Below are 11,838 nucleotides of genomic sequence, written 5' to 3'. Positions count from 1 at the left end.
ATCACTTCAATTCCAAACCCTTATAGATTTCCTGAAGAAAAACTAAAAAATGTTTATGTACAGATATATTTTTGAAAACATTGTCCATTCCGAAAATTGTTTTAGACAAATTCTGAATCAAATTCGACAGTTTATGTGAAGTGTACTGAAATGACACATACAACACAAAAGCTTTCAAAGTAATCGTTATAGTAAAGTAAATACAGGCTGTCTATTGAATTTAATACGGATAGACTAAAAATATAGAATCAAGCAATTAAATTCGCTTAAAAATAATTTGACAAATTTAAATAAATTCGAGAGTTATAGAGTTAAAATGAAGCATACTGACTAGTGTTCGCTTTGATCAAATCTTTATATGACATGTTTAAAAAAGAAGTAGTAATCTTTCTCTTCACTCACCTTTCATCCAATCCTATTCCTCATTTAGTGTATCTTCGCTGCAGGAGTCTTCCCATTCCAAATTATTTAAAATTTTTATCTAAAATGGAGGGTGGAGAGCAAGAGAACGTTTTTCTTTGGACCGGCAATGTGTCAAAGTGAGATCGACCTATATTAAAGTAAAAACTGGATTCTTTTATAAATGTTGTATAACTGACGCCAGATCGAAGTCAATAATTTGGAGGATAAATCACGCTCTAATTCAGCAGTGAGACCACAGAAATTTCAGTATTTGTAAACAAATGTCAACAGGTGCGTCGTATACTAAAATAATGAGTTTTCATTTCAGTCGAATCGTAGTCGCTTGCATTTTGTGTTTCCTAACTGAGAAAAAAGGGAGGGTTCCAACAAAGAGTTAACCAAGTTATTAAATTGTGCACTACAAAATTATAGAGGCCGTGGAGAGGCAAAATATAGAAACGGCTTGATAATAATACATTTAGTTTGAACTTGTAAAGACTAAACATTATTTAAAGTGCAGTTGCTTTTGCTGCCCTGAGTCAAAATCAGGTGTCCTTGAGAAAGTTATATAGAGGGTCGATCGCCGACTTCGCAAAAGTGCTTAAAGAGTCCTTAAAGTTTTGGCTGGGGGGGGGGGGGACGTTTGACTTTAAGGCTTTGTGTGTGCGGCCTGCCAACAACAGTTTCGATACATGAAGTGTCTAGCTATGTGTATTCTTTGGCTTGTTGTACACACATAAATTATGCGCAACACATGTTGTTGGGTTATCTTAATTCCGGTCAGACTGATAAATAATTGGTTTGGGTAAGATTTTAATTGGCCGAATTGCTTTTAAGTATGTTAATTCATATGCTAATTTGCGTAGTACGACTATAAATTATATGGATAGCGGTATATCAAAACTTAATCCAAAAACGAGGCTTTGTTTTTGGAATTAGCTCTTGAGAAAACGCAGACTGAAAGCGCAGCGAAACATTCTTTAAATCAAATACGACGATTGGCTAATGATAGGTAAACCATATCTGTATGAAAGAAGTGTAGTGCGGTACAAACAGACGAAAACAATCCATATATGCTGGCACGACACAAAAAAGTTATTACTAATGTCGTATGTTAAAATAAAAATTGCGCGCGAGAATTTGAGCAACTACCAATCAGAGAGACGCAACATGGATCTCTGTTAGAGCTCTGATGAAATGTTTGAAGTCGAATTTCGGACTCTGAACATGATATTATTTGGCAGAAAATAATTACGAAAGTAAAACTCATTTTTAAGGCAAAGGGTTTGCCTCAGGTCTCGTTTTGAATACGAGGCTAAAGGTGTGGAAAGGCTTTCTTCCTTTCTCCTTTAATATGATCACGTGACACAGACAAACGTGCCACGTGACTCATATTAGAGCGAAACCGTCCTTTAGGATTTTTACAGTCCAATCAAAATACTTTGGTTGAAAATTAATGGTTCGTAAAAGTTCCGGACAAATTGTGGAGTTCGTCCACAGAAATTTTTAATTTTTTTTCCTTCTGGAACCAACGAAACGCCTGCTATTTCCGCACGATATGCTTGCTTGTCCTCTTCGAAAACAGTCGTGCCTTTTTTTGTTGATTTTTTTTTTTTAATTTTTCTTCATTTTTTTAATATTTTTTTTTTCAAACACAGACACCAGTTACCGAGGGAATACTTAAAAAAGCGATACTTACACTACCTTACAGTACACTTCGCCATCAGGACACTATACATTACGACATTTACACTGCTTACGATACACAGATTGTAATATAAAACTACAATTTTCGAATAAACTACATTATGGTTCAACTTGTATATATTACACATATACAGTAACAACTTATGTAGAATTAAAGTAAAACAGTCCAAATGCGAAAATATTTCGGTAGTGCTTTTTTGCAGTCGCGATCTCTTTAAGAATTTCAAGTTTCAAGTTTTACTGTTTAAAGAAACAGTAAAATAATAACGTTGGAAATCTAAGACATCTCCGCGAAAGCTTGTGCAAAAAATACAATACTTAGCTATAAGTAGACAATAATTTAGTACATGCCTTTTTTGTTGATAATGACAAGGAAATGATAGTGGTCAGCGTAGTCTCATTTGGTTGGTCATCTGATTTTGGCAAAGCCCTTACATTTGATATTTAAAGTAACTTTATAACAGGATGCTAAAAAATGCCATCGAAGGAAACTTCAAGATAAGGATTTATTGGAAAATGGGATTTAAATACACCCTGACCGTAATCTGACATGAAATGACTAGGTTACATATATTTCAAATGTTATACTCGAAACTGTATACTATTGTTAGTTTATATACTTTTTACACACCGGTTAATAAGAATCTTTCTATTTGTATAATTTCAAAGTAATTGAAATTTTTGACTAGTTTATTGAAACATAATCTCATTTTGCTGCGTTGTCAAAAGCGAACTAATGGAAATGTAAGAAATTGACAAAAATATAACTACAGTTTTGACATTTGAAAATTAAAGTTTTCACACAATTTGTTTTAAAATGGCAGGGCGCACTGCAAAAATAAAACTGTTTTCGAACGATTAAATCAATAATTTCGTTGAGTAAATTAAAAGTAAGCAATTTTTCAAGCGAGTTTGTTTAAGCCGTTTCAATATTGTTTATTAAAAAGAAAATTGAACCAATGGCCAATAAGCGAGCTTTACCTTTCTCTAATTACAACAATAACCCGGATTTGTTTTTTGAGTAAAGTATAATTTAATGAAGAAAAGAAAAAGATGAATTATTAGGTGATCTCATTCTTCGATAATATAGCTTGTCTGTCATCTTTCCTGTCTTTAAAAAAGCGGCAAATGACCACATGTGACGCGGATTGAAACTTTTATTTGACACAGGAAGAAGTTGAGTCGATATAAACCAGGAAGTTTTATTCGGGCTTTGATGTGAACGATCGAAACGGGAAAAACACAAAGCACAAAACGCACTGCGAAGTTGATCACTGCGTTTCACAAAAAGACAAACATGAACAAAACATCCAGCTTATGCGACAGCTTCATAGAGCAATACGAAATCATTGCCGAGAGCTCGGACGAAATTTACATCGTCATTTTTGTGATAAACACTGTTATGTCAATCACAGCAATTATGGGCAACTGTCTTATAATAGACGCGCTCCGCAAATGCAGGTCGATGCATTCACCTTCCAAGGCTCTACTCCTCAGCCTAGCGCTATCAGATCTCGGTGTTGGCTGCGTAGCGCAACCTCTGTTTATCATCCACAGGCTGGCGGCTTTAACGAAAAGTTATCACATCTTCTGCGTCTCTGGCATCGGCTCATACTTTGTAGGGAGCACCGTTGTCACCGCTTCATTTCTCACGTCGACCGCCATCGCGGTCGACCGTTACCTTGCGCTGCGTCTTCGCCTCCGCTACCGCGAGGTTGTCACGCTCAAACGCGTCACCGCGCTTCTTGTAGTGAGCTGGTTCGCGTCGCTAGTGTGGTCGGCACTGTGGTTTTGGAACAAAGAAGTGCAGAATTGTTTAAGGATCGTACTGTTTAGTCTTTGTTTTGTAACAACAACGTCTTCGTATCTTATCATCTACAAGAACATGCGACGCTACCGTTTCCGCGTCGCAGCGCAAGTTGGCCGCGCCGTCGCGGCTGCATCTCAGTTTAACGTACTACGTTTTCGACGATCAGTGGTTAGCATGTGTTACATTTATTGCCTCCTTTTAGCCTGCTATCTCCCTTACAATTGCCTGATGGTTTTGCTAAACAGATTTCAACTGACACCTCTGACCGTAGCCCTGAACGCTGCATTCGCGACTCTTGTCTTGTCAAATTCTGCTTTGAACCCGTTCGTCTTTTGTCTCTGCATACCAGAAATTCGTGTTATAGTAAAATCGACCTTTTCAGCACGGGTGGTGACCAGTAACTAGTTTTCCTCAAAACAATAGTTAAAAAATTGGTTACTGCAGGTAGGGTATGAAACTTATGATCAAGATAGACTAAGAGGGATTAAACTATCCTGAAATTCTCCCAACTAGAGCTATAAGTTGTGTATGGAGACCAGAAAGGAAAACTTGTCTGTTACAATAATTTAAGGATAAATCGACCATGGAATTCCCTCAACTTAGTACTATAGGATCAGGGTTCTAACAAAGGTATTTGAGGGGTAGAAGCTCACCCCCTCCCCCACCAAAAAAATGCCTGGCTTCCCCTTCAAAAATATTGTTACCATTAAAGTATTTAAGTATCGGAAAATTCATCCAGACGCGACGAAGTCAGTGCACATTAAGTAAGATTCTCTATCTAGGGACACTAATTTTGTATCAAAATGCACCAGATTGCGCCTCAGCGCATATTCATTACAAAACATTTCTGGAGGCATGCACCCGGATCCCCCTAGGGAGCTCGTGGCCTTCTCCTCCAAACGATAAATCCGAGATAGAACCCTGAAAATACGCAGGGAGACCAATAAAGAAAACTTCTGTTTTCACGCTAGGGCTCGGTTATTTTGGAACGCTTGTAAAACTTTATATCCGTCATGAACATTTATTATGTTGCTATTTTTAATTACCGTATCGAAATCAATGTGTTAATATTCCTACATATTACGGTTTTATCCTTATTATGTCAGAGATCCTTAATATATGGTTAACCATTGGATTTCCTTTTTCAAGAGTCTGTTGGCGGTTATTGTTTTTGTTTTTTTCAGCAATAAGAGCTATTTTTTTAACAAGAGTCGGTCTAGAATAAACTGCGCCTCGGTGGCTTAGTGTCGATTGCAATCGATGTGTCACTGGAAAAAACACTCATGCGCGTTGTGTCGAAAAAGAACTAAGCCCTTTAATTCTAATAACCTACATATTATGTAAAGCACACCCGTAAATTAAACTAATGTTCTTGAGTGTTGCGCAAAAAAAAAAAAATATATATATATATATATATATATATATATATATATATAGTAAAAAGCAATTTGTTTCTAATAATAAGGATTATTGTTTTGAAGGGCACATTGGCAAAATTTGTGTTCTAATACCTAGATTCACTCCACAGTTTTATACAAATTAATTCTTTCTTTTATTACTTGTGCATTACATCTTAGTGTCAGTGTTTACATCATAATCATATCAGAAAAAAATCTCGATTCTGATTGGTCCTTAGCGCAGCGTATTTGACAACCGATGTGGGCATGATCAGCTTTATTCAAGACTGCATTCAAATGGGTTCCTTTTGTATCCTTCATGCAGCTGACAAATTAACTACAAAAACATCCACAGAGAAAATTTCCCCTTCAAATTAAACAGTAATTACGTCTAATAGGTCGCGCCATATACCTCAGCGAAAACAGCGCTGGTAATTTCAAATCGGCTGCGTTGGGCCAAATTTCGAAATAACTCGATAAGCCGATTACTTCCGGAATTGTACTCGAGCCACCAAGTGCTTTTACAGTAACTAAATGATAATTTTCTTTATTCCTTAATTTTAAAGTGAATATAAGCGCAGTTACAATTTCCCATTAAGACTTGTTGTTATTCGCATCAGTTATTGTACAGGCTACAATCTTGTATTTAATTTTGCAGTAATTCAAACGCTATAAAATAAAAAATGAAACTCGTTTCCTTAATCTCTATTGTTACTTTGAATGCTTTGCGGATTTTCGAGCCCCTTAATGCTTTGTACAGAAGCTTTTGCCGGTAGCTTTTTTTATCTTCATTTAAAAATGAAAAGCAGGGGAATTAAATTTCGCGAAATGGCCTTTCGGCCATAAGTGAGTAAGGTGGCCACTCCCGTTTATCATAAAAGCTGCGGCATTTCCTCAAAGCTCTATATGAAAAAACAAATTTTGTGTTTCTCAGTCTTTTAAAATAAAAGTTAGAAAAATTGATATATCACTTATGTTGATAACTCTTGACATGGTTTTGTTAATGTCTCCAAAATAGAAGCAAACTAAAAATATCAACGGTTTGTGCAAAAAACAAATTCTTTATTCCATTCAGAAGTTTAAACGTATTTCTGACAATTTCACACGCACGCAGTTTCACGGGAAACTTAAAAAAAATACCAAAAGGGCCTCAAAACGAGCTGGAGGAGGTTCGACAAGTAATGATAACCTTACTCTAAGGAGTAATGGGATTCTAAAAATTACAAACAAATTTACACATTTTTGTTCGATTTTCTTCTATTTCTACTTTGTTCGTCGGGTTTTCTAATACTTTAGATCGCTCTTCATCCAAACAAGCTTTTGAAACACAAATAACAGAAGAAATATGTTGTGATTCAATTTTATCATTGGTACAAATTGGTATTTTTCAGAACCACAGCATATATATATGCTGCTCTCTCCGCTCATGTGCTTTCTTTTTGTACGTTAATAAACTATGGTGTGAGGCTTCTAATATCCTCTCTATGAAGTGGCCAGTTGGAAAAAGAAAATAGCCATTTTGATTATGCATCTTTTCAGGTATACTAACATTCATATTAAACAGGGTCAAAACACACTAGTTATGTTGCAAGTAGCCTCTCGATTATTAACCACTGTTGGTTTATCTGTTAACGTATAAACATTACAGGTAAACTCGATATTCCTCTCACCTTTTACCACACTAAATTGATCAAGTCGCACTTTTTCCAGGAGCCAGACATCTCAAACTTAATTTAACTTTTTTACATGACAATTCTAAATAATACTGAAAACACTGAATATCAAAACCAAATTCTATTTTTTCTCGAAGCTGTCTTATCACTACCAGCTTCGCGTCTGCTATATTACTAATGCAAAATTTCCTCATCTGTCACCTTAGTGGTATTCCCAAACATGGTGCTCACCACAGTTCTTATTTTCGCCTCGTATTCATGGCTTTCACAAGACTCACAGCTGCATTCGGTTATAACAAGATAATTGAACACCTTTACACCACCCTCCGGGCATGTCATTGGCACGCTCGCGCCGCTAAGATTCTTGGGTTTGCAACAGAAACACTCGACGTGGACCCATGGCGAAGTAATATTCACGACTGCATTTGAGTTACAAGAACCCTGGCAAGACGTTTGACGAATTGGCTGGGTGTTAGAACAGCCAAACTCGTCAATGATGCTTTTGTTTTCTGTGCGAACGTTGCATCGCTCTATTTGAACTTCTGTCGTTGGTTTTTCCGACGATGTTGCTGCTTGTGTCGACATGCTTGGCTTTATCGTCGCGGTGGGTTGAGAAGTAGTTTGTACAAATCTTGTGCTTGTCTCTAGGGCTGGTGTTGGCTGTTTTGCAGTGGAGGTCGTTGCTTTAGGCGTGACTGTTTTCCTGAGTGTTGAGACGGAAGACGTGGTTGTCTTGGTGATAACTGTTGTCAAGTTCTTCATCGGACTGACTGATACTCCTCCCATTGTCGCAGGAGTTGTCGAAGAAACTGTCACAGCTGTTTAAGATAAAATAAAAAAGTAACCAAAAATAAACAAGAAACCATTCACAATATTTCTTTTCATAGAGTAATAGAGTCATAGACAAAGAGCTGTGAAAAAAATAAACTTACAACTAAGGCTATTTAACTAAATTAAAAAACAACAGGCCAAAACATAACCAAAAGCCATGTTGCAAAAGTCAGAAAAGATAAAGTCGGTACTTACTTGATATTTTGCGACAAAAGCAACATTTGGCAGGATCGTCAAGTAGCTCCTCACCCTGAAATATAAGAAGGTTACAATTAAGAAAAAAAAAATAACACTATACCAGCTAAGTAGTAGAGGAGTAATATAATCAAATCCGGCGTACACGAATAAACTGGTGGCAATAAACAAATTTTTGGAATTGCTGAATGCCAGTACATAAGTACATCTCGTCAAGAACACTTTCTGAAGTCTTTTCTGTAATCTTTTGGGTTCGATTTTTCGTCAGGGACTCATAATTTTTCTTTGTCGACCCACGCTCGCGTTACATCTCATATTTACTCATTTATTTCACCAACCTGCATTTCCCATCTCTCATGTATTACACAAATCATGCTTTCGACATTGCTGAGCTTGCAGTTGGAAGACACGTGTCACATATGAACGTAATAAATGGCCCAGCTTAACACAAGTAGCTACGAGTCAGGAGGACAAATCGAAGCTGTTCCACAGAAAAGCTGTTCTGCATGCACTTTCCAGCTGGCTGAGAAAAAAACATTGAACCCAACTGGCTGGCTTTTTTTGTAAGCAGTTTTCTTGCTTAATAAAGTATAACATGTAAAATTTCATGAAAATCTGATGACTCGTTCGTTAGAAATCGTGCGTTTTCTCAGTGAGCTGGGAAGTGCATGAAGAACAGCTTTAAAAAAAAATGAAGAACAGCTTTTCTGTGGAACAGCTTTGTTTTAACCCCGTTTTCTCCTCCTGTACAAGTCTCGCATAGTTCACTTGGTTAAAGCACCCAACCGTATCTGGGAGGCCATGGGTTCGATTCCCCTCAGAAACTCAAAATTTTTCTTTTTTCCCACACTCGCGTTTCATTTCATATTCACTCAGTCTTTTCGGTGTTCCTATTTTTTAATGTGGGGTGCTTACCGGTGGACAGGACTTGATGTTACACGTCTGCGTGCACCTAACGGAATCACCAAGACACAAGCACGAACTGCACGTTCCATTTTCAAACGTTTGGCCGGTCTGGAAAGTATTAATTAACAGTAAAAAATAAGTTAACAATAAAAACCTTAATTTATCTTCTTATGCCTTGACTCGTATATATTATGAAGGCTGAAGTAGGCTTGTGAAGATAAAAAAACTATCACTTCGAAAATTGCATCTTAAAAATAACATTGCGTATTGATAAAATAATTGAGGAGAATATGCTGCCTTTGCAATGACATCTGTAAATGGTTAGATATTCTAGTCTTCTCGGATAAGGACGAGAAACCGTAGGACCCGTCCCCTACATCTTCATTGTTATATGGTCAGCAGGGGACGTAAAAGAACCCACTCACTTATCGTTAAGAGTAGGGCATGGAGTTGTGGTAAGGTCTTTTTGTGCTGTTTACTGTGAAATGCTCGTAGGTACTAGCTGTATAAGCTAGTCTGCAAAATCCGAGGGTAAACAAAGTGATGATGATGACGATTGAATAGGTTACCATACTACCTTAAAATCCTAAATCACCACCGATAGTTGATTTCTTAGACGAAAAAGTATTTTTGCAGAAGTTATGTTCATACAAACCATTTATAATGTTAAAGGAACTTTGTGATGGCTAAGTTACTTTAACTTTTGCCAAATATTCGCTACTAAACTAACTTTTTGCAAAGAAATTAATTCTATAATTCTAAACGGCAGAACCATAGCTTCATTGCAGCCAAACGCTTCCCCCTGGCGCTTTTATTTAAAGCTACACTGAGCAGTCAAGATTAACTTTGAAAACTGTTCCGCCAAGCCATCTTTCAAAAACCCATATCGCAATCCGTTTCAATCTTCGACACTTTTGACCATCCATACCTTCTTTTGGATTTGGTGTGTTATTTAGATATTCCTTCGCTGTTCTAAGAGGTTATTTTATATATTTAAACGAATTTAAAGGTCATTTCCTATGCCTAAGTTTGGCTAAAATCCATGACACGGTCCCCTTAAGGGCCCTTAACCTAACCTTGTAAAACGTTTGATTATGATAACACGGGCACTCCAGGACAGGCGAGACCAATTTGTTGTTGTGTAAAACCAAGCCGGGTGGGCAGGACCAGCCGGGTTTACAGGTCTCCTCCGTGCAGCTTGCTGTTTCATGTTCGGCGAGGTCTGCACATGTCTTTGTGCAAGAACAGTTACTCCATACGCATCCAGGACCTAAAGGACCTAAAGAAAATTTATAATACTTGCCTTAAGACAATTAAAAATGCTTTAAAAGTAACAGAAGACCTCTCAGGCCAAAAAAAATAGTGCAAATCTGTTATTATGATTTCAAGGATGAATACAAACACAGAGCGGAAAAGCATATACGATACGGCATATAACATAGTGAAAATAACACTATTTGTATTAAAACGTCATGGCGTATGTTTGCTAACTTAAGGTGAAGTTGAAAGCTCTCAAATTCACTTCGAATATCGCAGGGTTGGTAACCTATGAAGAGACACAAACTTGACGATTCAAACATCTCTCATTTGTATGTTAAGGTCATTGCCACAAAACAGAACTAAACACAGTTTTTCAACCAAACTTTGCCTACTTATTGATTACCTAAAGGAGACTTTAATTTTGAAATAAAAAAGTGGGGTCCGCATAATCGTTTAGGAGCAGGAAAACCTTGTATATACCACATAACTCCTTAATAAATCCCTTGCGAGTACTGGCAAAGTACAAATAAGAATTGATCTGTTTTCGTTTTACAGAAAGACCTTTATCGTTACACCCAAAATCTGAAAAGACTTGATAGGTCACCATACCCGTTTACGAGAAAGAGACGATTTATGTTTTCGGGGACTAAGCTGTATAGAAAAAAGCCACCATTTTGTTTATGTGCGCGCCCTAATTACGCTTAGAATTCGGCGCAGTAAAGATGCACAATGCAATAAAGGGCAATGACCTTAAGGTGGATACCGACATAGGGCTTTTTTCCGCCACCTTCTTCTTACAGCTTATTTAATATTTAAGCATTTCTAACCTGATGTGGGAGTTGAAACCTTTAGAGTGAATGTCGTTGGTGTTGGACTCGTTATCTTTGATGTTGTTGTTGTTGACTCTTTTGTGGATGTCGTTGTTGTCTGGACTTGTTACCTTTGATGTAGTTGTCGACCCTTTTGTAGATGGTGTTGTTGTCGGACTTGTTATCTTTGATGACGTTGTCGACTCTTGTTTGGATGGTGTTGTTGTTGGACTTGTTACCTTTGATGTTGTTATTGACTCCTCTGTAGATATCGTTGTTGTCAGACTTGTTACCTTTGATGTTGTTGAAGACCCTTGTTTGGATGTCATTGTTGTCGGACTTGTTATCTTTGATGTTGTTGTCGACTCCTTTATGGATGGTGTTGTTGTCGGACCTGTTACTTTTGATGTTGCTTGTGGACTCTTTTGTTGATGTCGTTGTTGTCGGACCTGTTACTCTTTGATGTTGTTGTGGACTCTTTTGTTGTTGTCGTTGTTGTCGGACTTGTTATCTTTGATGTTGCTGTCGACTCATTTGTGGATGTTGTTGTTGTCGGACTTGTTATCTTTGATGATGTCTGTCGACTCTTTAGTGGATGTCGTTGTTGTTGGACTTGTTATCTTTGATGTTGTCGTCGACACTTTTGTGAATGTCGTTGTTGTCGGACTTGTTACCTTTGATGTTGTTGTCGATTCTTCTGTGGATGTCGTTGTTGTCGGACTTGTTATCTTTGATGATGTTGTCGACTCTTTTGTGGATGTTATTGTTCTCGGACTTGTTATCTTTGATGATGTTGTCGACTCTTTTGTGGATGTTGTTGTTGTCGGACTTGTTATCTTTGATGTTGT

The 11,838-nt window shown here is 37.3% G+C and overlaps 2 protein-coding genes across 2 annotated transcripts; one reads left to right on the top strand and one right to left on the bottom strand.

Moving 5' to 3' along the window:
* Positions 1-3,406: 3,406 nt before the first annotated feature.
* LOC144661071 (histamine H2 receptor-like) lies at positions 3,407-4,324 on the top strand. The gene has a single exon (XM_078521778.1). The coding sequence runs from the start codon at positions 3,407-3,409 to the stop codon at positions 4,322-4,324; it is 918 nt and encodes a 305-aa protein (XP_078377904.1).
* Positions 4,325-6,357: 2,033 nt separating this feature from the next.
* LOC144660358 (mucin-5B-like) lies at positions 6,358-11,574 on the bottom strand. Its single transcript, XM_078520963.1, has 7 exons — positions 11,447-11,574; positions 11,218-11,390; positions 11,009-11,108; positions 9,998-10,200; positions 8,931-9,029; positions 8,016-8,070; positions 6,358-7,807 (listed from the first exon to the last, which is right to left on the bottom strand). The coding sequence occupies exons 2-7, from the start codon at positions 11,317-11,319 to the stop codon at positions 7,164-7,166; spliced, it is 1,203 nt and encodes a 400-aa protein (XP_078377089.1). The 5' UTR covers positions 11,320-11,390; positions 11,447-11,574; the 3' UTR covers positions 6,358-7,163.
* Between the last annotated feature and the right edge of the window lie 264 nt (positions 11,575-11,838).

Source organism: Oculina patagonica, chromosome 7, assembly GCF_052425735.1.
Source record: "Oculina patagonica isolate OP01 chromosome 7, crgOcupat, whole genome shotgun sequence".
Taxonomy (NCBI): Eukaryota; Metazoa; Cnidaria; class Anthozoa; order Scleractinia; family Oculinidae; genus Oculina; species Oculina patagonica.
The sequence above is the reverse complement of the archived record's forward strand: the minus strand, read 5'-3'. Positions and strand labels throughout refer to the sequence as shown.

Coding starts and splice junctions, on each gene's coding strand:
- LOC144661071 (XM_078521778.1), top strand. CDS start 3,407: ATGAACAAAACATCCAGCTTATGCGACAGCTTCATAGAGCAATACGAA.
- LOC144660358 (XM_078520963.1), bottom strand. CDS start 11,319: ATGACATCCAAACAAGGGTCTTCAACAACATCAAAGGTAACAAGTCTG. Junction 11,109..11,217: donor CATCAAAGGTAACAAGTCCA/ACAACAACACCA, acceptor TAACAAGTCCAG/ACAACAACGACATCCACAAA. Junction 10,201..11,008: donor GGTTTCAACTCCCACATCAG/GTTAGAAATGCT, acceptor AATTTTCTTTAG/GTCCTTTAGGTCCTGGATGC.